This window comes from Sodiomyces alkalinus (assembly GCF_003711515.1).
Source record: "Sodiomyces alkalinus F11 unplaced genomic scaffold SODALscaffold_1, whole genome shotgun sequence".
In the NCBI taxonomy this organism is placed as follows: domain Eukaryota; kingdom Fungi; phylum Ascomycota; class Sordariomycetes; order Glomerellales; family Plectosphaerellaceae; genus Sodiomyces; species Sodiomyces alkalinus.
In genome coordinates this window covers 486298-511273 of record NW_021167079.1, presented here as the reverse complement: position 1 = coordinate 511273, position 24976 = coordinate 486298, and the positions used below count along the sequence as shown (strand labels likewise).

Genomic DNA, 24976 nt, shown 5'->3' with positions numbered 1-24976 from the left:
ACAACAATTCTCTGGGAAACCATTCGTTTGGGTTGGGTGCATAGGTAATTATAAAACCAAGGATTGCAGGCAGAGGGAGACTGCCTGCCTAAATGGGTTGGTACAGTACCTGCCATGCAATGCAATGCAATGCAATGTGCAAGGCCCTGATTCTTGATTTCGTCCGCTTACCAAGTGAACCCTTGGTTATCATCAGGGCGTCCGCTTCTACCAAGTACTGGGCAAAAGAAGGTTAAACGGTGTAGTCCCACGTTCGTACTCTCTACGGCGTTGTTCATACAGAGGAAATAATTTCGAGCTACCGAGGAAAGCCGATATTATGGGATCTCCCCTTGGCCTTAGCAAGGCCGCCCTAGCCCTCTCCTTCCAGACGGTCATCTTCCTCTCTCTGCCATCGAGCGTCTACGCCAGGCCGTCACCAGGGTGGCCGATGGTCATCAACACTTGGGGAGGCCCTTTCGTGAATGCCACTGATGCCGCCTACGAGGCCCTCCTAAGGAGGGACGTGTCCGCTCTAGATGCCGTCGAAATCGGCTGCACGGTATGCGAGGAGAACCAGTGCGACGGGTCAGTGGGCTTCGGCGGCTCGCCCGACGAAAACTGCGAGACCACGCTGGACGCCATGATCATGGACGGCGTCACCATGAAGTCCGGCGCCGTTGCTGGCCTGCGTCGCATTAAAAACGCCATCGGCGTCGCCCGTGCCGTCTTGGAGTACACCTCACACACCCTCCTCGCCGGCGACCTGGCCACCCAGTTCGCCATCGACAACGGTTTTCAGGAAGAGAACCTGACCACCGACGCCACCCTCGCCCGCTGCGCCACGTGGCGCGAGGGCAACAACTGCCAGCCCAACTACCGTCAGAACGTCTCCCCCGATGCCAGTGCCGGCTGTGGGCCTTACACGCCCCTCGCCCTCGACTCGTCTTCGCCGGACTACTTCGGCCTCATAGCGCCGGACGCCGCGCAGGCGAGCCACGACACCATCTCCCTGATGGCCATCGACGCCGCGGGCATCATGGCGGCCGGCACCTCCACCAACGGCGCCTCGTTCAAGGTCCCCGGCCGTGTGGGCGACGGGCCTATCACGGGGTCGGGGTCCTACGTCGACGGCGATGTCGGCGCCTGTGGCGCCACGGGCGACGGCGACATCATGATGCGCTTCCTGCCCTGTTACCAGGCTGTCGAGAACCTGCGGCGCGGGATGAACCCGGAGGAGGCCGCCTACGATGCCGTCCTGAGGATGGTGCGTAAGTATCCGGCCGTTGCGAGCGGGATCGTGGTCGTGGACAAGGACGGCGAACACGGAGCCGCTGCGTCGGGCTGGGGGGGCACGTTCACCTACGCTTTTCGGGGAGGGCTCATGAATGCTACCAACGTGGTGGGAGTGCCTAACATTTGTGTTCCTGACTCTCTCAAGACGCAGCCGTGATAAAGGAGAACAGACAAGGTAGAGAACGAGCACGAATTTGAAGTTGTGAAGTTGCAAGAACATATAGTTGCCCTCGTATCCCTCGGCGGTCATTACAAACTATTAGCTGGATTAATACACAGCGTAGAGTCGGCTTGATTCAAGCTCGATGATGAAGAGTGATGGTATTCACATTATTAGGTCGGTTGTGAACTACCTAAGGTAAGGTAGGTACCTTAAAAGACTCCCAGGTTCGTAGGTGTACACTACCTAAGGTATTGTGCGTGCATTGTGCTGCTGATCGTGGTGTTGGAGTGACAGGGACCGACTTTGAAGTATAGATACTCCCTCCCTAGTTTTCTATTGGTAATTTCTTATGTACATATACTCACCACTCCGCAATCGTTGTCTGGATAAGATGAAACGACCATCAAGACTTAGTCCTTCGCACAACGTCTCTCCCGACGCACGGACGCGACTTTGGTGCAGACCAGGTACAACTGTGTACATTCCCAATTCCCCTACAACACAACTTCCCTTCTGTTCTCAACACCGAACAACCATCCTGTCTACCCGTCCTGTCTACCCGTCCAGCGATCCAAGTTGTTCGGCTGTTCACACGACTTCACGATCTCCATGCTCGCCTTCGGATCACCCGACCGACGACCCATTCCCTCCGGAGATGTGAAACAAACTGGACGCGACGTCGAATGATTTAGCATTCGCGACATCGATCACTTAGCTCTACTCAACCTCTTCCATGCTTCATAGCGCCCAGCGCCGATTCGCCGACACAGCAACAAATAGCGCCTAGTATATAACGAGAATGCAGAGCCGGTGGACACACTTTCGGAACCTATTCTTTCTCAACGATGAAGAGATGGGGAAGAAAGACGACGACCACCAAGCTGCCCGACCCACGGCCTTGCTGCGCAACCCCCAGTGGCAGCCTACCGCCAAGGTGCCAACGCGTCGCGTCCTCCGCCGCTGGACGACTCTGATTCTCGTCGCCGCCGCCGTCTGGTTCTTCCTCAGCTATCTGACCTTCGACTTGGGCTTCGGCACCGGCCGGGATCCGTCTGCACGTTACTACGGCCAGAAGGGCTTGGGCATGGGCATGGCGCCAGAGCGCGACTACAACGGAGCCCTCAGGTTCCCCGAGCTCGCGGAGTCTCTGAACGCCATCCCCACTCAGAGGGGAACCTCGCACAGCAGGAACGTGCTGTTTTTCGCCGCCAGCCTCAAGAGCGCGTCCACCTTGCTGCCGTTTGCCTGCGCCATGGGCACGGAGCGCAAAAACTACGTCCACTTTGCGCTCATGAGCAGGGACGCGATCCGCTTGGAGGATCTGCAGCGGATCAACGGAATCGACGGCTCGTGCCAGGTCATGTTTCACGACGCGAGGCCGAATTACGCCGACGTCTCGGCCGACCCGCGGATGCAACGTGCGACCGCCAGGGCTCTCTTCCATATCAACACATTCATGCACCCGCAGGCCGTCATCGTGGACGGCACCGACCGGGAGGAACGCTGGTTTCGCGACGCGACGAGGCTGCAGTCCGAGTCCATGAGTCTGCCCCTGATCGAATTGCCCAGGGACGCGGCTGAGAGCTTGACCTGGTTGACTAAATTGGATAGTTACTCTCTTGCCGCCTGGGACAAGATCAAAATCGACATTCTAATTCAAGCGCCGCCGAAAGGTTCAGGTTCGTTGTTGAGGCTACTCCAATCTCTCAACGCCGCCGACTTCCCTCCTTCGACCATCCCCCATCTGACCATCCAGCTACCGTTCGAAGTGGAGGCGGAAACGCAAGTGTTTTTGCAGAAATTCCGCTGGCCGCCACCCCGTCTGGTAGAAGGCCGGAGCGGTGTGCAGATGCTGTCTCTGCGACACCGCATCGCACGCCACCGAATGACCGAGGAGGAGAGTGCCGTCAGGTTCCTCGAGTCGTTTTGGCCGCAGTCTCCTAGATTCTCCCACATTCTAGTCCTCTCGCCTCAAGCGGAGCTGACTCCTCAATTCTTCCCTTGTACGCAGCCATCATCCACCCACTGAACATTTTTGGGTATCTTTTGCATGTCTAAACTACCGTTGGCTCACTCCTTCTCATAGATCTCAAGTTCGCGTTGCTCGAGTACCGATATTCCCAGACCGCCTTGCTAGAGGACTGGGATGAGAGGCTGCTGGGCATTAGCATGACTGTTCCTCGTACGTACATCAACGGCTCCGAGGACTTCCTCGCCCCACCCGAACCAACCGATCCCGAGCACAAAAAGGGGCTTGGGACTTCTTTCTTGTGGCAGGCTCCCCACAGCGACGCCATTCTCTTCATGGGCGATAAGTGGATCGAACTCCACGGACTCGTATCGAGAGTCCTGGAGCAGCAGCGCGACACAGAATCGCCCGCCCTTCTATCGGACAAGTCGGTTAGCAAACACTACCCCGCCTGGCTGGAGCAAGCGCTCCGTCTTTCCCGAGCACGGGGTTATTTCACACTGTATCCGAGCCCCATCACGGCGAGCACTGCTGCGACGGTACATAGAGATCTGTTCCAGCCTCCTGAGGAGTATGTCAAGGATCTCGAGCAGGAACGAAAAGACCGTGTAGTGACCCAGGCGGATCACCATGTGCTGGCCGGCCCCCTCGTGAACGTCCTCGACACCCTGCCCAGCCGCGGCAACTTGCCACCGCTCTCGAGCATCCCGCTGCTGCATTGGGACGGCACGGCCACAGGTCTCGGCGATTTGGATGATGCGGCTAGGCAGTACACTGCTAAATGGCGTCGCGAAGTCGGCGGATGCAGTGAAGAAGAGGCCGACAGGGCATCGGTTCATCTGACGGCGAAGGATCTCTTCTGTGAGAAGAACGATGAGGCGAATGTGCTATAAATGCTTTATGTTTCATGAATGGACAGATTGCGCTGCCGTCTGTGCTTTGTATGTATGGCCAATTCTTTTTCCTTTCTCTTTCGGATACCCTTGGGCTGTTTTTGAAGCGCCCATCACCGTTACGCAGACATATCAAAACTGGGACATGGGAACAACAAAATAAATCAAACATCCTCATGATACGGGCCTGAAGAACGGGAAGCTGAAATTTCCACGTTGGTATAGGCTAGATAGGTAGGGTAATGGTACTTAGTCATGGGGTGCTTCCATGTGCGCCGATCTTGGCGATGATTAGGAGGACGATGCACGTCCCCACGATGCTCATTGCCACGATGGTCAAGACCTAGCCGGTGAGAATGAAAGAGTTAGTGGACTTGCAGAAGAAGAGGACAGGATAGGGGTAATAAGACAAAAATCGAAGATGAAGGGAGATGATAATACGCACCAGCTGCGTCCTCCACCCCGTCTGGACAATGGCGGCTTTCCTGCCATATTTGTTTACGGTTTCTTGACACACAAAGCGTCAAGCGTCAGCGATGCTTCGTCTCGATCAATCGGACCCTGCAGGGCGTCAAAAACACCCTGTGCGGAATAGAACCAGAACCAGACTCAAGACTTACTGACGTAGTTCCCAACTCCGAGGAACAAGCAACAAACAGAGAGGGCCCAGAAGGTAGCGCCTAATGGCCTGGCCATCCGAAGCTCAAGCTCGCTTGGCTGGTTTTTGAGATGGAAGGAGAGAACAATGGCAACTGATACGACCGACATGTAGATGGAGAGGCGGAGATAGGACAAGAAAGCTATAGTCGCATATTGTGTGAGCAAAGATGGCAACAGGTAGAATGGGCGGGATGAGAGCAGCCATTTCGAGTCGCCCACGCTCATGGGATTTGCTGGCTCACTCCATGGAGACAACCCAGGGAGAGACACAACGCCTGGCCCTTGTTGTAGGCGGGAAAAGACTGAGTGAAGGGAGATGCCGAGGATAGGACGAACAAGGCTTGGGGGCACAATGGTCGCGCGCATCGCTCGTTTCGTTCTCGAAGAGGAGGGACCCAAAGGGCCAGGTCCAGAATCTTGTCGGCGGTAGCCTAGGTGATGTGTCAAAAAGACGGAGGACAAGATATAAAGTGCTGAATACACGGGTGAGGTTCGCGGACGAGAGTGTAAGAAATACATCGCAAGGCTCATCACTCACCCCGGCTGGTCGACAGAGACAGGTCTGCATAGAGTCGATGATTGGAAAGGCAGGCAACTTGTCGCCGGGGCTGCAGTTAGATCTTCATCGTCAATATGGCCGTCGGCCATGATTGACCCCTGAAGCCGCGGCTCGCGGGCTCTGTTGGAATAGGAAACCCCCGGCAGACCCTGTGCTAGACTAGAACATAAACGCCTGATCAATCAACGGGCCTGCGATTGAAGTGACCGTGGTCCTGTAGATGATCTTGCGGTGTATTACGGGTAAAGCTCACAGGACGGGCATAGCAGAATTGGTAGAAGGACGCCAGGCAAACGCGGATAACTTCTTGTTGGTATATACGGTGTACCTCAGTGAGGTTACAGTTATGAACATTGCGTAATGCTACAGACAACCTGGGAGGTCGGTCAGTTACAAGTTGACAAGTCCCAGCGCTAAGAAAGTACCTACAGGTACGGAGTTAAGATACCTAGGTACCTTAGGATGTACATCAGCAACGGCGTACCTCAGGACATTGCGCTGTGCTTCAAACTTTGTACTAGGTACCTTACTCTGGATAAGGTAGGTAATGTAAAAAATATGGAATCAAGGTACATTGCGTTTTGCCACCTCGGTCATGCTATATGAAGGTAACGTCTGACCCGTTGTGTCCAAGAAAATAGACCAAGAGAAAAAGCACGAAGCATTACGGAGTACTTCTAAGGAAGCGTAAGGTACCTTAAGGTTCGAGCAGTTTCTACGGTACTTGCTCTTAGCCGGCATGGGTGTGGTTGACAGACGGGAAGAGACCTTGTCCAGGTTTGCCTCGGCACTGATAAGTTTATCGATACGCCTTATCGGACCTAGATCCCCACAGCCAGGTATCAGATGCCAATGCAAACCAATCCTCGACCATCACAAGGCTCATTTCCAGCCGCCCCCCACTAAAACCACACCCCCGGCTGCGGCTACTATCCACTAATTTATCCCCTGCTCCAGTCCTCCAGTCTGGTCTCTATCCCGACCTATTCCTCAACGCAACTTCCGACATCGAAACTGAACTTCATCTCGACTCTCCCCTGAACCCACTTTAACCACACTTCAAAACGAAAGCTATTCATATTCAACTTTAGTACTTGCGCCTTCTTTCTTTATTCAAAATAATTACATTATTGACCAACCACAGCGACAGCACCTCCGTCACGCCTCTCCCGAGCCGTGACCTCTTCATCCGCGACAAGACCACTGAGCAACCAATCGACCGACCGACTGAACTCCCTGCTCCGTGGACCAACCATCCATCCATCGATGGCGCCGCAAAAAGCAGTCTCTCTTCCCGTAATACCCCTCGCACGCGGTACTGTCCTTCTTCCCGGCATTACCCAGCGCATCCCCGTCTCTGCCTCCCGCCCCGACATCCCAGCTCTTCTCGCCAACGTCTACACTCGCGCCGCATCGGCTGGCCCCAACGAGCGCGTCGACAATGTCCCCATAGCCTGCGTCCCCGTCGCCTCGCCCTTCGTTGGCACCAACGGCCAGCTGCTCATCAACAACGGCGAGCCCATAGACGAGTCCCAGATTAAGCACGTAGACCCGGCTACCGCGACCAAGGCCGACCTCTACAACTATGGCGTCGCCGCTCGTATCACCGGCATCGAAGGCCGCGGTACTGCCGAGTTTGCCCTACGCGTCGAGGGCGTTTCGAGGGTCCGTGTCGAGAAGATCACCCAGGAGCGTCCGTATTTCGAGGCGAAAGTGAAGCACTTCCCTGAACAAGGTGCGTACATGATATGTTTACGGCCTTCTGGCCCTGTCAGATCCGTTTTCTTGATTTGATCCCCTCCCCTTGTCGTTTACCAGTACTGATACCAAAGGGGGTGTTTTTCTCCTCTGCGGACACATAGTCGCGATGGATCAGCAGGTCCAAGAACTGTTCTCGCTTCTCAAGCTCCGGTCCCGCGAACTGGTACTCGCCCTGCGCGTTTCGTCCCTCCTTCCCGTGCCCCGCTCCGCCGAGAATCCCGGAATCTCTCCCCTCCTCATCCGACGACTCGAGACGTTCATCATGAAAAAGGAAGTTCAGGATGCGAGTTCTCTCGCCGACTTCATGGCCAACCTCGTTGAGGCATCCTATGAACAGAAACTCGAGGTCCTCGCTGCTCTTGACGTCAAAGTCCGCCTCGCGAAGGTCATTGAGCTGCTAGATCGGCAAGTCGGGGGAATCAGGAACAACTTCAAAATCACGTCCATCACGACCGTACCTATCCAAGTGCTGGATAAGCTGCCACAATTCAGGCAACGGTCTCGTCCCAATGGCGTCCCCTTGCCCGCCAACGGCTTTTTCCCACCCGGCGCCTCCAACGGTATGGGCGCCGAACAGGACGACGACCAGGAGCCGAACGAGCTAGACGAGCTGCGCAAGAAGATCGACGCTGCCAGGCTCCCTCCAGAAGCTGCCAAGCTGGCGGACAGGGAGCTTCGGCGGCTCAAGAAGGTGATGCCAGGGAATCAGGAATACCAGGTCACGAGGACCTGGCTCGACGTTCTCGCGGAAATCCCCTGGTCCGCGGTGACCGAGGACCGCCTGGGACCCGATACACTGGTCAGGGCCCGGAAGCAGCTAGACCAAGACCATTACGGCTTGGACAAGGTCAAGAAGAGACTCGTGGAGTACCTTGCGGTTCTGAGGCTCAAGCAATCCGTCAACGACGAAGTCGACGAGCAGATCAAGAAGGTTGAGGAGGAAGCTGCCGCTACCCCAGACGCCCACGAAAACGAAGCCGCCGAAGACTCCCCTGTCTCCCCTGATCAGCGGACATCGGCGGGCGACAAGTCCAATTCCCTTGTCAAGTTAGAGGCCCTCAAGTCTCGTCGCATGACCGACAAGTCACCCATCATGCTCCTTGTGGGTCCACCAGGCGTCGGAAAGACAAGTCTGGCCAAGTCAATAGCAACCGCGCTCGGCAGGAAGTTTCACAGGATTTCCCTGGGCGGTGTGCGAGACGAAGCCGAGATTCGCGGCCATCGCCGAACCTACGTAGCTGCTATGCCCGGGCTGATTGTGCAGGGCCTGCGGAAGGTCGGGGTGGCGAATCCGGTCTTCCTCCTGGACGAGATTGACAAGCTGGGCATGTCCAACATGCACGGTGATCCGTCGGCGGCCATGCTCGAGGTGTTGGACCCGGAGCAGAACAGCACGTTCACCGACCACTACGTCAGCATGCCCATCGACCTGAGCAAAGTCCTCTTCATTGCGACGGCCAATAGTCTCGATACCATCCCGGCGCCGCTTCTAGATCGCATGGAGACCATCTACCTACCAGGTTACACCACACTTGAGAAACGACACATTGCCATGCAGCACCTCGTGCCCAAGCAGGTCCGGGTCAACGGCCTCTCCGAGGACCAGATCACCTTCAGCCCGGAAGTCGTGTCCAAGATCATCGAGTCTTACACGCGGGAGTCGGGGGTCCGGAACCTGGAACGCGAGATAGGTTCCGTCTGCCGTGCCAAGGCGGTCGAGTTCGCCGAGGCCAAAGATGGCGGACAACTCGAGTCGTACAGGCCGCAGTTGACGGTGGACGACGTTGAAGCGATCCTGGGCATCGAGAAGTTCGAGGAAGAAATCGCCGAGAAGACCAGCCGTCCGGGTATAGTCACCGGCTTGGTCGCCTACAGCTCTGGTGGGAACGGGAGCATCCTCTTCATTGAAGTGGCCGACATGCCCGGCGACGGCCGTCTGCAGCTTACCGGGAAGCTGGGCGACGTGCTCAAGGAGAGCGTTGAGGTGGCTCTCACTTGGGTCAAAGCCCACGCCTTCGAGCTCGGCTTGACTTCGGAACCTTCCGTCAACATCATGAAGGACCGGAGCATCCACGTACATTGCCCGTCTGGTTCGATTCCCAAGGATGGTCCTAGCAGCGGTATCGCCCAGGCTATCGCTTTGATTTCTCTCTTTTCTGGCAAGCCTGTGCCCCCTACTATGGCCATGACCGTAAGTTTTGATTTCTCTCCCATTTCTCTCCCGTGAACATCCCCCGCGTTGCATATCCGGTTTCTTTTGTCTAACGTGACATTATCTAGGGCGAAATTTCTCTCCGTGGTCGGGTCACTGCTGTTGGTGGCATTAAGGAGAAGCTCATCGGCGCCATGCGGGCAGGAGTCAAAACTGTGCTGCTGCCGGCGCAAAATCGCAAGGACGTCAGGGACCTTCCCCAGGAGGTTAAGGACGGGCTTGAGATCCTCCACGTCAGGTATGCATATATTGTCCCCGACGCTTATTCTCACATCTCAACCCCTTCTGCCCCCACTCGGGCGCCCCTTTAGCCGTTGTTACTGACATTCGTTGTCTCCCTCGCCATCTAGTCACATCTGGGAGGCCGTCCGGCTCGTCTGGCCCGATTCACAGTGGCCAGGCCTGGAACATTATGTGGCGATCGAAAGTCGCCTATGAGAGAACGTCACAGGCGCTTTTGCCCTTGTCTCTTTTTCAAAGCCCGTGGTTCCCAGTATTGGCAATTTGAAAAAGTCAATAACAGGCAGATACGGAAGAAGTTGTAGGGGCGGCGTTTAGTTGCCAAGCATCTCGTCAGGCAGTGTCATTTTCTTCTTTTTGCCTCTGTCAACTAGAACAAGGCGCTTCCATTTGAATGGCGTCGAGATGTTGTGGTCAAGGATTAGTCTCTTCTTCCTGCACTCCATCCCTGTGTACGTAATTGTCTTATATCATCGGCACATATGTTTTCAGCGGCAGTCTGTCAAACTCGACCAATCCCTGGCTTCACAATCCAACCAAGTCTCTAAGTCTCTGTTGTTCCGTCATAATAATAATCCCGAGACGCACTCCGTAGTGATTCCCTGACTTGACCCATCACTCACTCTGTTTTCTTGTGGGTTTACTCATGGTGACTGGTTATCTGCAAAGGTCCTGGTTATCCGACTCCGCCCCCCTTCGGACCACTGACATCGAAACGATCGGTCAAACCCCCAGACGACGATCGCTGGAGGGGCTATAAAGGACGTGTTATATGGCCGCATAATCAAGGCGTTTGGGCGGAGAGAGCAAAGGTGTGAGATCCTGACTGTGGTATTCCCCGGGCCGTTTACGCGCGAGGCCATGCCAGAAGACCGCCGCGAGTCCTGGGGAATATCCGTCCTCGGGTGCTAGTTGCATCAGTGTCATTCTGTCAAAGGACAGGATGCCTTGCCTCGTGCGGTCCGCCGGGGCGAGATCCCTGGGCAACCAGGGCAGTGAAAACACGTCAAGTCTGAAAAGTGTCACTAGAGTGCTCCTCCAATATATCTAGTGATGCAAGCTGTGCGTCGAAGCCCACCATCAGTTCGAAGGAAGCAGTGGGCAATGACATCATTTCTGTTACAGATAGTGAGGGAGATGGGCGGGAAAAGAAAAAGAAAAGAAAAAGAGGGGAAAAAAAAGAAGAGACGAAAAGGAAAGAAGGTAATAGGGGGGCCAAGGGCGATCTGGGTGGCGGTGGCTGTCTGTATCCCGCTATGTGCCCACCGGAATTGCTCCGTCCCTCAGCACATATGTACGGAGGTATCTACCGGTACACGTGTACTTCGTGGGCCCGAGACCGGGTACCCCTGAAGATTTGTCGGGGAGGTCAATATCACTAACACATCCAAGGTGACGGTGCTAATGTATATACTTTGCATTGCATAATAAGCAACGCGGAGCCTTTGGATATATCTCCTGAAAAGGGCTTTTTTCTTGAAAAGATTTTTAATAATAAGCTTTCCTATTGCAGATTCTATACATTCACTGCAACCTCTGTCTAAATATATATGTATGTATGTATATATCTGCATGGGAAGTTGGTCATTCACGCGCGTGGGTTGCCTTGCGCTTCTTAGTGCTTGTTGCTCTGTTACTCGTTGCTGGTTGCCTGGAATGACTCTTAGTACGAAGTATTTCTCGAGTGTGACTAACAAAGGCTGCTGTCATCCGAAATGGGAAATCTTCAGGATGGATCCATCTGGATTGACCTGCTCGTAAAAGGAGGTCTTTCTTTTCTTCTTCCTTTTCTCCCTATTTATCCTTACTACGTATATCGACAGAGAGAAGGTAAAAAATAAAATAAAAATAAAAAAAGCGAGGACAAATTTGAGGTTTGCCCTGGCAGGTGTACGGGGAGGGTAGTATCCGTACTTCGTTCGCGGCGGATGGACGTCGCAAGCCTTGCCTTCTAAGTACCTGGTAGTAATTAGCGCGAATTGTTCGGCGTCGCCTCCGTAAGGTTAAGGTAATGAGCTCATGTCACTCATGTCACCGCGTGGTGGGTACATACATAAGTTGTTCTAATGTACCCAAGGTAGACGTCTGACCCTTGCCCCTGAAAATCTCCACGCACCCCGGCCATGAAAGTGGGATTTCATGTGGGATGCTCACAGGGACTGACAGGGATTGGGGGAGGGTCGGCTGCAAAGAAAGAAAAGGTGCAGCGTCGCGATCAGCGCAATCTGCAAACCTCTTTCGTCTCATCTATTTTCTTTTTCGTCATCTGAAGGTTTTTGGCAGGGCCGTGCGCAGGTTCCCCCCTCTTTTCCTTGATTTTCTCTACCTACCTTCTTCGGGAACTCGATTCATCGCATTGCCGTTCTCCGGAATTGCAGGCAAGCAATCACGCCTGCGCCTACCTATCATGTGTAGTGATAACCGCCTCGCTTTCCCGCATACACCAAACCAGATATGAGACGTCACTGACATGTACTTGCTACGTTATTTTGGCCTTGGAGAGTGCCCTGAAGGGACGATATACATGGTACCTACACACAGTACCTAGGCTCCGCCTTCGTGGCCTCATATTGGTGGTCCGTGACCGTCTGCACCCAATTCGTTGGGACTTGAACCGTGCAACCAGATTAATTCCATGGTGGACCGTTAGCTACATACTTTGAGCAAAATGGGACTCGGTAAAACAAGCGAATCCGAAAGGAACGGGACGAGGTTGGGTCATCTTTTAGTCCTTCCGTGTCCGAAGTCGGCCACATTGAAATTCTCCGGGATCAATATTCAATTTCGCATAATATAAGACAAAGCTCGTGGATCTGGCTAAGGACACATCGAGGCCCGTGACATTCGAATGAGGCTTGGAATCATGGAGTTGCTTGGATCGAATAATACTTCGCAGTGGGTATGGGTGCCACTGCCTATCTAGTACTAAGACTTTACCAAGTGAGAAAGTAAATAAAGAAAAGGCTGACGTACTTCCTACGTTGTACGGAGGACGGGAACGTACGAAGTATTACACGTACAACATCGCCAAAATACTGCGCCATTGTGGGAGGTGGAGCCCTGACCCTGTCGGAACCACGCGTGACTCTGGCACGCAATCAACCGATCATCTGGGCGGGAGTTGCGTTCCCCTTGTGCTTGACGGCGGGGGGCTTTTTACTTTTTTATTCCCACTTCAATTACCAATCATCTCCGTCATATTCCACATTATTATGCCTTCTTACGTGAATTTCTTACTGGGCTCTGTACGAAGTACTAGTTTCCAAGCTCCACGTGATCGCAAAGGCCAGCTGTTTCATCAGAACCAGTTCCGCCGCAGTTCATATATGCCTGTATTGCTGCGAATCTACATATCTCCACACGCCACAAGGATGACAGATGGCCGTCTCCGTACGACTTTCTCCGTACGACACGGGACCTACCGAGTAGGCAAGGTAGGTAAATAATAGGCACTCAATATAGGTGTCATTGGATACCTCCTTCCTGTCCGTTCGTTGTATCCCTAGTCCTACTAGCGCTATGGACTGTCGTCGCTCTTGGGCCTTGCTTGTTGAAGTGCCGAAGCCTCGTACTCGTACGGTCAAAATTACAGGGAGTTAGCGTCCCAAGCTGTTGTCGCGGACAGATTGAGGTCTGATGGGTTCCACGAATGTAGTAACGACTCGGCCGAATGATCGTGTCGCAAATTCAGGTGAGGTGGGGTCACGGGACTCGCGAGTACTTACGTCGTGCACTTGATTGTCCGTCACCGCACGAAATGATGCTTTACAAAGTATTTCGTGTTCGACGTCGACTCACTTCCAATTTATGGCACTTCAATACGGATAATAACAACAATTTGCATACTTCCGCATGGTAGGGTTGTGACACCTCTCGTTGGGCAAGGAACGGTTGGTTCGGGCCTATATACTCAGTAGTATAAGCATAGAAGGTGGAACGAACCAGAATGACCTGGAAGGCCCGCAACGGTCGGGTTGTGGTAACTTCTCCGTAGGTAAGGTAGTTAGAGAGGGGCTGTGGCGGGTGTCAACATCCGCTACGGAGTAAAAAAGTCACCCTTCCTTGGCACGGATACCCTGTACTCCGCACTCCGTCTGAACACCAGTAATTACCTACAGGTTGCCTGCTTGCATATGCCCGGCCGGGCACACGTGTCGGGTATGTAACAGTGAAAGTCACGCCGGGTCCTTTTGTCGTGCATTTAACGCATAACAATCGTCTCAAGACCTCCGATGATGGCTTCACACCTCAGAACGCATAGGACGATACTTGGTCTTACATACTCGCTAGGGACGCTGCAAGAGGGAGACACTCGATGGATAGGTATGTATTTAGTTAGTGGGTAAATGATTGAACCACTCGGAGAGCTCACCGAGTCGTTCTTCGACACCACACCATAGCCCTCAAGGTGGCCTAAGCTCTTTTTTTTCTTTTTCTATTCTAATAACAAAGAGGGGAAAAAAGGAGAAGGAGAAAAAGAAACTTGTCGTCTTTTTTTGACTTTTTCTTCGACTCCCAAGTAGAGCAGGAGAGTGGGGAACTTTTGTTGTCCCAGTTGCGGGCGTTCCATTCGTTATCAGTCGATGGACGCCCGCACCATGATACTTCGTACGTACAATGTCTGCAATATCCAATCCAACTCCATCAGCTAGTCATCGAGTAATTATTACCTAGTTCCCACACAGACGTGGCGTCGTGGCAGTGTTCGATTTCCCGTCTGTATGTACAACGTACATTCCATTTTCCCCACGCGTCGGAGACTAAAGAGAAGAGCCCAAAGCGCACAAGTGCTGTCCTTTAATTACCAAGTCACCGGCGTCGTCTGGTTGTCCCTTGTTCGGCCCATTCCTTCTCCGAGTATGATCGACCCTAGCCGTCGGCCCCGCACTCGGTCTCAGGGGAAGACTTCGAGAATCTACGTTGTACTCCGTAGAAGCTCCGCAATTAGACCGCAAAAATTCCCGTTTCTGTCTATTCCTACCTATGACAGCTAACGCTTAAACTCCGCATGCGAAGAGCCACCCCAGTTCGACGCCAATGCATCCTATCCTACATGTACTGGGACAACTCGTCGACGGACGGGTAGGAGAGCAGCATATGGCATGGGCATCCTCGGCAAACCCTATCGGAGTTATTTGAGTAATATCAACAGCGCCCGCAGGCCTACAAATGTCACAGCCGCCTAAGTATCTTCCCAAACTACGGATACCTATGTATACAACGTACAACATACAGATGAGGAGCCAGACGCATGGTCGCTATTCTGCACTGGCAATCGGGGCGCCGGATGAGAGATTCCATCGATCGTCCCCCCAAGTATACTGGGCCCTTTCTTCTTCATTTTTACCCTTCCACTGCCAGACGAGAAGGGAAGCCGAGTCAATATTAATTGGCACGATATACATACGCCCGGAAGCTCCGAGTTCGATGCGATAAATATCCCAATACCAGGCGTCAGTAGGTGGTGGTGGCCAGTCTGGGTTTAATGAGATTAATGAGATGCTTCGGCTGAATTGTTAGTGCGAGCAGTATTGATGCACAGAGGCACAGAGGGACCAACCCGTGATGTGTACTTCGTACAACTACAACGCACGCACTATCCGAATTGTCCACTTTTCAATCCCATGCGCATCCTCGTGACGGTGGCGCCGGTAGCGAGATCTCCAACGTGACTCTTCCTTTACTTGAAAGATGGGCAGGGCGGATTTCTTAAACGGGCCAAGCACTTTACGAAAGTACGTACTGGGCAACCTTCGAAGCCGAGTCCTTGCCAGGTCCCACCCTACAGATCCCGCGGTTCATCTGACTTTGGTTAGCGCGGCCCGTTTCTGGCACTGCTGCCCCAATCCCGGGGTCCGGGCTAGCCTGCCAATGTGGGTACTGTGTGCGTGCAAGGACCGGGGGTAATTGGCTACCTTCTATATGCTGGCCAGCCAGATGCCTCTGCGTCACTCCATTGAGTACTCCACTCCATTATGCTTCGGAGCTGCAGAACGTGCCGTGCGACAAAATGGGGAAAGCTGGACAGTAGCCGCCGGCACTCTCCGTCACCACCAGGATCTCTTTCCTGTACCGGAGCCATCCCCAGAAGGTCCAGAAGACGAGCGAGTCGGAGGCACTAACGCGAGCGGCAATAACGGTCTGGATCTATGTATTATGTACGAAGTATTAATCGTACTTTCGTACACGCCATGCACCTTCGAAAGAGACGCCTCATCGGCAACGCAGAACTTTCAACGTGGGTCTTGGGGGCCAAGACGTCAACTTTGAGTGTCCCATGAAGACAGCGATAGGACTAACTTCAGAGACTGAGTAGTAGGTATTGCACTGTGTACTTTGTCCTATATAACTATACATAACACCTATTACCGAGTACCGGTCTTCCGCCACCCTATTCGGTCTTTAGGGTCTTCTTAAACTCTTTCTAGATTAGATAATCCACTATATCTCTACTACCCGGAATAGGTGGGTTTCCTAGTATCTTAATATATATAGATGTAATCCAAAGAAGCAGTATAAGCTACGCTATATAATTACCTTAGCCCGTTATTAAAGCTATCACTACTAACCCCCTAGCCGTGACTATAATATCTACTCTACTACCGCTACTAATTAGTCGGCAGCTATTACTACAACTCCTAACTACTTTATAGCCGGGACTATAGCAGTTATTATAATCTTACCTAAAACTAACTACCCGGCATCTATTAATTTAAGGAGGGTGGCTCGAGCCAAGGCTTTACAGGCTAAGGCATTAATAGCGGCGGTATATAATATAGATTATGATACGGGTAGTATCAAGGAATAATACCTTAGAATAGAACCGGCACTTATTTATATAGAAGAAGATTTAGCCCGGACAGATTAAGTCCCGTCGGGCCCTAATTACGTGGCCTGACTCTATTAATCTTAATAACGTTAGTAAGCGTCTCGGAGTCGATATATTTCTCCCCCGGATTATTACTTTCTTCGGAGCCTTCTATTACTTCTACTTCTTCCGGGCAGTAATACACTCTAACCCCTGTTTAATTGTGTATAAAGTACTTGTGGATTCCGAATAAACCAATAGTATCGCGATAACGAGCAGAGTAGAATATAACTAGATATATCAAAAGTGGAGATTTTATATGTAAAATACAGGGGTTTAGATATACTAAACCAGGGACACTCAGTATCTTGTCAAACCACTATATCGTTCCTTAACCAAACTTTCCTAAATAGAAAGGTTTTGAATATACCCTTTAACACAATTAAACAGGGGGTGTATAGTAGGTAGTTCCGTCTACTCCTAGGCTAAGGGGGCCCTTTTTATTAGGGTGATAATATTCCGACTATGTCAACCGGATAATTCGACTATAGTACAGGTGTTAACACCTGCCATAACTGATAACTAAGCCGTCCGCGCTAAATTGATCCTATGTCTATAACGCCTGTAACGCCTAATTGCAGACAGAGGTTATTCGTCGGTTTAAAGAGTAACAATAATAATAACAATAGCTATAAAGCTGTAAATATCGTAAATAGCAAAAACGGCATTTTCGCATTAATTAATTGACTAGTCTACTGCTGCTGTAGCTCTCGTTGTAGCCGCTTAATCGCTCTATCCGTACTAGACTAACCACATGTCCTATCGGAAGCGTTTAGTATACGATTCTCTGCCTGTGGTATTCCCCGACGACCTCTTCCACGTCCTATTCCCCGTGTTCCTCGCGGGCGCCCGCGACCACGGCCACGGCTTCGGCCATAAAAGGGATTAATTAAAGATTGCGACCGTAGGATTAATTAGGCGTTATAGGCGTTATGGGTGTAGGATTAATTTGGCGCTGCCGGCTTACTTGTTAGTTATGGCAGGTGCTAACACGTACACTATAGTCGGATTATCCGGTTAATATAGTCGGAATATCCTAACCCTTTTATTAATATAGATTATATAATAAAAAGATTACTATAGAGCTGTTTGACTATATTATCGGTATCTGCTAGTAATAGGTACAGCTTCCTCTTAATCCTGCGATTCTTTATAACTTCGGGGTTACCTTATTTCGTAATTCTACGCGAGTTGTGGCTATACAGTTCTCGTACTAGTACTTTCTCTTAAATCGATGGTAGGTACTGACATCCTTTACCTGGGTAGTGCTCCCTGCTAAAAAGACCGTGAGCCAAAATACAGTGGTACCTACTGCGTACTTCGTATTTGGGCGAAGTAAGGCACTGGTACACAGGCAAGTGGCCAAGGGCACGGGCAGGGATTGGAGAGACGCGACTGGCTCGGGTCATCCCATCCATTTGATGAAGGAAAAACTTCAGTTCCATCTCCCAAGAAATCCCACTGCCCCGCTCCAGCAACGGCGATATCCCAAGAGGGCTGCGGCATCCTGGCGCAATGCATCCAGCAGCGGGCGCCCGGAGCATCGAATCTCATGGGGTCACATTGCTGCGTTACATTGCATATGGACTTGCCAGCGCCCGGTCCTCAGACGCAGTCCTAGCCCTCCTTCCCCAAAGTAATCGTAATTACATTGTACGACCCTCTGCCTAGCCAAGCCAGAAGAATGTCGCCAGCCTCTCTCGCGGGAAAAGCGCAACGTAAGATGGAGCAGTTCGGACTCGTCTTGGGGGACCGGGCACTGCATGAAAGCGGCGTGATAAAGTGAAACGAGGGTTGTTCCTCCATTAGCCGCTGACCTCCTTGCTCTGTCTTCAGGAGGCTCGGCTTCGACGAAGAGAATCGCAGTTTGATGACTCGCGGCGGCCAATTCGAGTATCTGGACCTGAACACGGATATAGTCACTCCCGAGCGATCCGGCAATCCCCTCATCCTGCCACGGCATAGCTCGGACATTTTCAATACGCCTTTGTCCTTGACTCTGTCGAGGTTAGATGCAGCTCCCGATGTCCCCCATCCCCACCTCCAGACAACCTTGAACACTGCAGCAAGCCAGAAGAAAGCCAGCAATCCATCAGAAGTACCGTACCTAAGGCACTCACTGCACACTGACATTCAGGCCCCAGCGTAGTAATCAGCACAGTCAAGTCATTCCCAAGAGAATTTGGCTTGCGGATAATTAGTAAGACATGTCTCAATGTCTCTTTGCACGTTGGATCCATCTGACTGGGCTGCTCAACGTACAGTATGTACGAAGTACTTGGCATAACTCTGCAGGCCTGTGAGCAGGGGGCTGGGAAGGAGGCTTGAAAAAAAGAAGGGTGAAAAAAAGAAAAGAAAAGCAACGACTTTAACGGCATGGCGCCCCCCTGCTACCGACCGGTAAGCAGCTTGGCTTCTTTTTTCCTTCTTGGAACATCAAGAATCAAGATCGCCCTAAATTATGCAAACCCGAACGCCTAGTTATTTCGTCTACCGGCTGCTGATCACCGCCTATCACCCACCCACCCTTGCATCTGCATCCCGCACGCTATGCCTTCTGGTATGGTATCCCACCTACAACGTACACCACGAAAGTACGAAGTACAAGTATTTACATGGATATATCTCTTCCTGATACCGGTTCGACCACCTACATACCTACCCAGGGCACTATGTGCCGCAGTGGGAACTGCGAACTAGCCTAGGCAATCAATAGCTAATCTTACCTTCATATCTCATATGCTTATGTACATACATATGTAGCCAAGGTCTAGGGTGGTTGGCATAAGTCCACGTGCTCTACTATTATTAACATATTATTCGCAGATACATTACATACGCATTTGTACACAGATACCATGATACCTAGGTATCTGCTTCATATGGTAAGGTACTTGATACATACAACTGTACTGCCCCCAACCCGATGGGAAGATTTGATCGTACACCATATCCCCGCTCCCTTTCCCCAAGAACAACAGTACCTTTTGGTAAGTAAGTACTCCGTGTTATGCATATAATATCTTGTTATGGTCGGCTTTGTGCCGCTATACTCTCTTTCCCGTCTATCGGCGTAGGTACCTAACCCTGGACAATCATCAGCCCTCTCAACCCCCATGCGGCCCTCTTCTTTGACCCCCTCCCCCCCAGTTCGTAGCTCCACAGCGAGGTGCTAGGGCGCCCCGATGCACTTGTCATTTCCCTGGCTCCCCACTCCCGTCCTTCCATGGTATGTACAGTAGTACCGTAGTATAGTAGATACGTACCTACCTATGTAGTACCTAGGTACCTACCTACAGTGAGACACCTAACTATTAGGTACCTAGGTAGTGCACCGGGTCTTCCTCTCTCCGGGCGGTGTTGCCCCTCTCTCCACTTGCCCACTTGGAATAAACGGTACATAAGGTAGGTAGCAAACTCGGTAGCAATTTAGGTAACTGCCAGCCTGCCATCTGCTACCGGTTCCGACTACTCGAGACAAGGCCCGGACCCCTCCATTCCCAGAAGTGAAGCTCCTAGGGCTACAGCATCCATACGTATCCACCTGAGCCACCCCCTCCTTTCGGTTCCCGCAGTCATTTGGCATGTTGAGCCCTCCCGAGCGCGGGAGTTTTTTCTCATCACTCACTCACAACTGTCCGACGAACTACTTTGTACTTTGTATAATCGAAGGAGCCGAGCTGCCGCCATCGCGTGTCATCAGCTCACCCTGCATCACCCGTACTCCGTACGAAGATTTGATCCTCAAGTCTCATCCAGCTTTGCGCTTTGCCCTCGCCTAGTCCATCTGGCGATGCCTACCGGGGCGGGGGGCTATGCTGCGGAAGTAAAAGGGTCCCGAGAAATAGTGGTGCCGAAGGATGGACTCGGCCAGCAATAATCTCCCGGCAGTAAGGTAGGCGTCGGTTTTTATTTTTATTTTTATTCCCCGTCCCTCGCTACCTAATTAGACCGCCGAGAAAAGATAGTCGAAAACCTAAGGTACCGAAGGTATACAGTTATACGCAGCGTATATGTCTTAGACGATGGCGGTGATGTCAACCTAAGATACCTTATCGGGCATTGCGGAGTACTTGGAACCTTTCCCAGAAGGTTGAACATGCGACAAAAGGCGCTCTGCAAGACTGCAAGTAGTAATTTTTTTCTTTTCTTTTGTTCCTTTTTTCCCCTTTTTTCCCTTTTTTCCTTTGCTTGTTCCCTGACGGGTCACTGGGACGTTCATTTTGGGGAGAGGGGCTGTCCGCTCCCTGCTACGTTGGGGTACTCCGTACTTTGTGGCGTATCTACCTCCCTTGTCCCTGAACACCCAGATGCACGGAAAATTGGCGTTATTGGGTCGTCGGTCTGAGAGGCGCACGTCCAGGGCCATCATGATGGCATAGTCCCTCCACTCTTGATTAGAGAGCGCCATGCCACCTCCCATCGTGACCGGGGTCTTCCCTGGTGCCCTGTGCTTTGTCGACTACACAGATCAACCCTGAGGGAACCCCTGCTTCGTCTCAATTGGCTTACCCGTCCCCCCTCCCCCCCATCTGCTCCGGTAGTCCAGCACCGAGTCGCACAAAAACCGACCGGGAGCCACCGATCAACTCTCATCCAAATCAGCTTCTAGACCTTCCAACTTGCATCTTCAACTCCTTTTGGCCGACTAATACGATAAGAAGGAGCGAATTCCGAGAGGAAAAGAGACGCGTCCACTCCGGACATCTCACCCTGACCTGCACTCTTGCCTGAGCTTCCAACCTTGAGAGCTCCGTGAGCTCCGTCTGCCCTTTTCCCTTGGCCGCCATTTCACTTCACCTGGCGCAACATCACCGACGAAAGACCAACGAGCACCGCTGCATGCTGTACCGCCGGCACTCCGATTATCATTGCGCGGGTATTGTTACCGTGCAACATCTCTACTGTCTTCTTCTCTTCTTCAGCTGGACCTAGACTCCAGCTTTCCCGCGTCATCCCAGCTGCCTCTCGAAGCCTACCGAGTCCCCGGCTCTCGACTGCGCCTGTCGCTCCTGCTAAGAGCTCTCTCATCTTTCAGACACGTCGCGCATTCCTGCGAACGGCGTCTTTGCTACTCAGTCGCTGTACCTAGAAGCATCCGGACCAGCCTCACCATTCACGTCCTGCACTGTCGTTTCCATCAGTCGATTGGCACGTCCCACGTGACGAACCCACGAATCTAACGACTCCCCGAGTTAATCGTTCCTAAACCCGCGCGACTTTCTTCTAAGCCATGCAAGTTCCTCCATCCAGGACAAAGTAATAACATTTGCGAGGCATCCGAAGGTTGTCTCCGCGACGCAACACAAGCCGCCGTCGACACGACGCCGGGACCTCAAAAGGCCTGCCAGGTGGTCGGTCTTCAGAGTGCTTCAGAGTGCACATCATCGATGCCAGCTAATAGCAGAGGCTGTGATACGTCGCCTATTTCACGCGGCCCGTGCCGAGGCATATTAGACCTGGCGTACTTGGCCTCCGACCTGACCTGGGCCGAGAAACGAGCAAAACCCGGGCCCCTTCCTCGATCCATAGCAGCAGCATATCCCTCGCCGCCCATGTCAGACTCGCCTCCTTCTTTCAAGCCCCACGCGACGCAAGACGCTGGGGATCGAGACAGACAACAGAGGAACTACCCAACCGCCGCCGGCCCGCAAGATGCCTACTGGGTGGGGTCCACAACATTGACACAGGGTCCCATGCAAGGAGGACAGCCGCCGATGCAGCCGCCAATGCAGCCGCCAATGCAACCGCCCCATGCGCAACCGTACATGCCCGAGACGTCTGAAAGGATGACGCACGCCTATCCTCGAGCAGACGATGCTGCTGCGCCAGGAAGCATCAGCACGTTTCCATCGCACATGACGGGGCAACAACATATGCAGCAGCGGCCGTTTTCATACCCGGCCATGCCGGGCCCGTTGCCTCCCCCTCCTACGCCAGGCTATCCGGCTCCCACGCCATCATCGCAATCGACCACCGAAGATACTCCGCCCATTGCCTCTCCGAAATCCCAAAGGAAGCCGAAAGGGCATGTTGCGTCAGCATGTGTGCCCTGTAAGAAGGCCCATCTCAGGTGAGTCCCCGCCCAGGTGCTGCAATCTTAGGGCATGCCCTGCAATATACGTGACCTCAAGTGGCTAATACATTATTTAGATGTGACGGTATGCGTTGTTTTTCCCTTTTCCCTTTTTCCTTTTTTTTTCTTTTTCTTTTTCCTAGTTTCTCTTCTCTTCCTGTCAACATCCCTCAACCCTTCCCCCAACGTATGCATTTTCCGCTGCACTGCTATGCAGAGCATCTCGTTGCAGGATGCTTCAGAAAACCATCCTACCACACAACACCAACACAGTCGAGTTGAATTTGCACGGGGGTTTCCCATCGGGGCGGTACGACAGCATTTGACGACGACATCAGGAAGAAGGCAAAGACCAGGAGAAAAACAGAGGGGGGAGAGACTGGTTCGAACGGTCATCTTAGAGGCGCCAGTGGCGTGTCAACGGTGTCGTGGCGACTGGCTTTCGATACTGTGGCTGGTCGCCTTTTGCAACCGTGCTCGACTAGCACAAGTGGGGGAACTTGGCCAAACAATGGCACCTCAACTGGGTTCCTTGGAGCGAAAAGTGATGGCGTTCCACGGTGTTGGTTCCGGTCGAAGCTACCGATAGCCCACTCCAGATTGGGCGGGGCATGCGGCGATTTGACTAGGCGCTAAGAATGCTTTGTGGGGATTGATTCCCTTGCGGATTGGACGCTCCGAGAGACAAAGTGTCCTAGTAGCGTTAGGGGGATGGGAGCAAGTGCCCCGATTCTTTGTCGCAACTCACCATGATGACCATGATGATATTATATGCACCTTATAGAGCCACATGCTGACTGGAAACCTCGATACAGCTCGACGCCCGTGTTCTCGATGCACAAGTAACGGAAAGGAAGACGCATGCATTGACGTGCAACACAAGAAACGCGGCCGGCCGCGGTTACGAGACGACCGAGAAAGCCGGCTAGGTCCAGCCAATTATCCCCAAGATGCTGGTGGAGTGAGAAGGCCTCTCAGCCTGTATTCTTCGGGCGGGCCAGTTACAGGGTACGATGACCCCATCCGACGTAGTCAGACACATGGAGTTCTAAAATCTCAAAAAAGGGAACCAATCGCGCCTAGGTATCTTGAACGAGCCGCCTCGACCGATGCGAATATCTACGTGCCGTCGCCGGTCCCGACCCTGGCACCGGAGCCAGTGGCTTTCCTCAGTCCCGACCTGCATATCGTCAAGGTGTCTCCCACCTTCATCGACGCACTCGGTGTCGCCAATATACGGGGCAGGAATCTGTTCGACATCGTCACGTCGGCAGATAGGGCGAAGATTCAGAGACATCAGCAGTCGATGCAAGAAGACCGCGCCAGGAACGATCCGATGTACTTGCCCCCGATTTTCGGAAAGCAGGAAGAAGAGCGAGTGCTGGATACGCTGCGGTTCGACGCAGATGAACTGTCACGAATCCAGATGGATCGCCGTGATGTCCTCGTCTTTGCGGGTCCGGAAGGACAGCCGAGGTCTTTCAGCGTGCGCATGGGGACAGCCAAACGGGATTCGATCTACTTTGTCGCTGTCCTCTTACAGCTGCCCGTAGGCTTTCCCTATCCCACCCCGTCCCCCCAGGGAAGAGAGGCAAGCTACCCCTCGTACACCCCGCTGCCGCTTCCTCATCAGCAACACCAGCAGCACCAACCGCATCCGAAGCAGCAATATCATCTCTCCTACGGTCAGCCTACGCCCTTGTCTGCCAATTTCGACATGAATAGGCAAAGATTTGGGGAAAGCGCATTGGCGCCGCGGCCGAGTCCCGGGCACCCCCCCCACATGACGGCCGGTCCGAGTCCAGGGCTGAGCCCGGGCCCCAGTCCTGTATTTAGCACAGGCGGTATGTCCGGCCCGTATGGTGCGTCTCCCGGCCGGCCGGATTTTGTCTCGGGGCCTTCGTCTAGTCAGGGACCTCGCAACGACCTATTATCGAACGCACGGCCGCCACCACCACACCACCCTTCGTATCAGCTTCCTCCGATTCGATCTCCACCACAACATGGCATGCCCCAGTCGGAGCCTCCTGCCAGGAGGGAGGAGCGGTCTGGTCGGGTCGACATAGAAGGCTTAATCGAAAAGCCGAAATAGGTCCTGCGCCCATAGCAACGGCTCCTTCTGTGCCAGCGCTCCTCCCTCATGCAGTTCCCACGGTTCGTTTCTGAGGATTTTCGAGTCTCATTCCAGCGCCCAGCACACTTTGTGTTTTTAAGTCAGGTGTCAAGTCTTCTTTTTCTGTGCTCGGGTCCTTTATCCTTTTCAAAGATACCACCTGTACAACCAACGCTTTGTCTGTTTG

The 24976-nt window shown here is 52.8% G+C and overlaps 8 protein-coding genes across 8 annotated transcripts; 6 read left to right on the top strand and 2 right to left on the bottom strand.

The window, feature by feature from the left end:
- Positions 1–156: 156 nt before the first annotated feature.
- Positions 157–1566, top strand: SODALDRAFT_326004 (asparaginase). Its single transcript, XM_028610051.1, has one exon. The coding sequence runs from the start codon at positions 320–322 to the stop codon at positions 1430–1432; it is 1113 nt and encodes a 370-aa protein (XP_028469628.1). The 5' UTR covers positions 157–319; the 3' UTR covers positions 1433–1566.
- A 377-nt stretch (positions 1567–1943) lies between these two features.
- SODALDRAFT_785 (hypothetical protein) lies at positions 1944–4597 on the top strand. Its single transcript, XM_028615692.1, has 3 exons — positions 1944–3441; positions 3525–4352; positions 4526–4597. The coding sequence occupies exons 1-2, from the start codon at positions 2238–2240 to the stop codon at positions 4298–4300; spliced, it is 1980 nt and encodes a 659-aa protein (XP_028469627.1). The 5' UTR covers positions 1944–2237; the 3' UTR covers positions 4301–4352; positions 4526–4597.
- On the bottom strand, positions 4128–5842 carry SODALDRAFT_326002 (hypothetical protein). Its single transcript, XM_028610050.1, has 5 exons — positions 5499–5842; positions 5297–5391; positions 4921–5100; positions 4746–4807; positions 4128–4643 (listed from the first exon to the last, which is right to left on the bottom strand). The coding sequence occupies exons 1-5, from the start codon at positions 5606–5608 to the stop codon at positions 4554–4556; spliced, it is 537 nt and encodes a 178-aa protein (XP_028469626.1). The 5' UTR covers positions 5609–5842; the 3' UTR covers positions 4128–4553.
- Positions 5843–6521: 679 nt separating this feature from the next.
- On the top strand, positions 6522–10273 carry SODALDRAFT_302715 (ATP-dependent protease La 2). Its single transcript, XM_028608936.1, has 4 exons — positions 6522–7254; positions 7382–9471; positions 9561–9730; positions 9843–10273. The coding sequence occupies exons 1-4, from the start codon at positions 6786–6788 to the stop codon at positions 9928–9930; spliced, it is 2817 nt and encodes a 938-aa protein (XP_028469625.1). The 5' UTR covers positions 6522–6785; the 3' UTR covers positions 9931–10273.
- A 417-nt stretch (positions 10274–10690) lies between these two features.
- SODALDRAFT_727 (hypothetical protein) lies at positions 10691–11121 on the top strand. The gene has a single exon (XM_028615621.1). It carries the CDS (start codon positions 10786–10788, stop codon positions 11083–11085), a length of 300 nt encoding a protein of 99 aa, XP_028469624.1. The 5' UTR covers positions 10691–10785; the 3' UTR covers positions 11086–11121.
- A 3742-nt stretch (positions 11122–14863) lies between these two features.
- On the bottom strand, positions 14864–16089 carry SODALDRAFT_353932 (hypothetical protein; the record flags this gene model as incomplete). The annotated part of the gene is made up of 8 exons (XM_028613671.1): positions 14864–14895; positions 15002–15208; positions 15346–15410; positions 15476–15514; positions 15568–15612; positions 15728–15850; positions 15930–15996; positions 16083–16089. 8 exons carry the CDS (start codon positions 16087–16089, stop codon positions 14864–14866), a joined length of 585 nt encoding a protein of 194 aa, XP_028469623.1.
- Positions 16090–17834: 1745 nt separating this feature from the next.
- SODALDRAFT_353931 (hypothetical protein) lies at positions 17835–18928 on the top strand (the record flags this gene model as incomplete). The annotated part of the gene is made up of 6 exons (XM_028613670.1): positions 17835–17841; positions 17960–18157; positions 18272–18374; positions 18437–18703; positions 18738–18800; positions 18865–18928. The coding sequence occupies 6 exons, from the start codon at positions 17835–17837 to the stop codon at positions 18926–18928; spliced, it is 702 nt and encodes a 233-aa protein (XP_028469622.1).
- A 2883-nt stretch (positions 18929–21811) lies between these two features.
- On the top strand, positions 21812–24964 carry SODALDRAFT_668 (hypothetical protein). Its single transcript, XM_028615571.1, has 4 exons — positions 21812–22673; positions 22754–22761; positions 23492–23684; positions 23742–24964. The coding sequence occupies exons 1-4, from the start codon at positions 21991–21993 to the stop codon at positions 24766–24768; spliced, it is 1911 nt and encodes a 636-aa protein (XP_028469621.1). The 5' UTR covers positions 21812–21990; the 3' UTR covers positions 24769–24964.
- The last annotated feature ends 12 nt before the right edge of the window (positions 24965–24976 follow it).

Coding starts and splice junctions, on each gene's coding strand:
- SODALDRAFT_326004 (XM_028610051.1), top strand. CDS start 320: ATGGGATCTCCCCTTGGCCTTAGCAAGGCCGCCCTAGCCCTCTCCTTC.
- SODALDRAFT_727 (XM_028615621.1), top strand. CDS start 10,786: ATGCAAGCTGTGCGTCGAAGCCCACCATCAGTTCGAAGGAAGCAGTGG.
- SODALDRAFT_326002 (XM_028610050.1), bottom strand. CDS start 5,608: ATGGCCGACGGCCATATTGACGATGAAGATCTAACTGCAGCCCCGGCG. Junction 5,392..5,498: donor GTCTCTGTCGACCAGCCGGG/GTGAGTGATGAG, acceptor CACATCACCTAG/GCTACCGCCGACAAGATTCT. Junction 5,101..5,296: donor CCATTGTGCCCCCAAGCCTT/GTTCGTCCTATC, acceptor ATGCGACTATAG/CTTTCTTGTCCTATCTCCGC.
- SODALDRAFT_785 (XM_028615692.1), top strand. CDS start 2,238: ATGCAGAGCCGGTGGACACACTTTCGGAACCTATTCTTTCTCAACGAT. Junction 3,442..3,524: donor GACTCCTCAATTCTTCCCTT/GTACGCAGCCAT, acceptor TCCTTCTCATAG/ATCTCAAGTTCGCGTTGCTC.
- SODALDRAFT_302715 (XM_028608936.1), top strand. CDS start 6,786: ATGGCGCCGCAAAAAGCAGTCTCTCTTCCCGTAATACCCCTCGCACGC. Junction 9,472..9,560: donor CCCCTACTATGGCCATGACC/GTAAGTTTTGAT, acceptor GACATTATCTAG/GGCGAAATTTCTCTCCGTGG. Junction 9,731..9,842: donor CTTGAGATCCTCCACGTCAG/GTATGCATATAT, acceptor CTCGCCATCTAG/TCACATCTGGGAGGCCGTCC.
- SODALDRAFT_668 (XM_028615571.1), top strand. CDS start 21,991: ATGCCAGCTAATAGCAGAGGCTGTGATACGTCGCCTATTTCACGCGGC. Junction 23,685..23,741: donor TCGGGCGGGCCAGTTACAGG/GTACGATGACCC, acceptor ATCTCAAAAAAG/GGAACCAATCGCGCCTAGGT.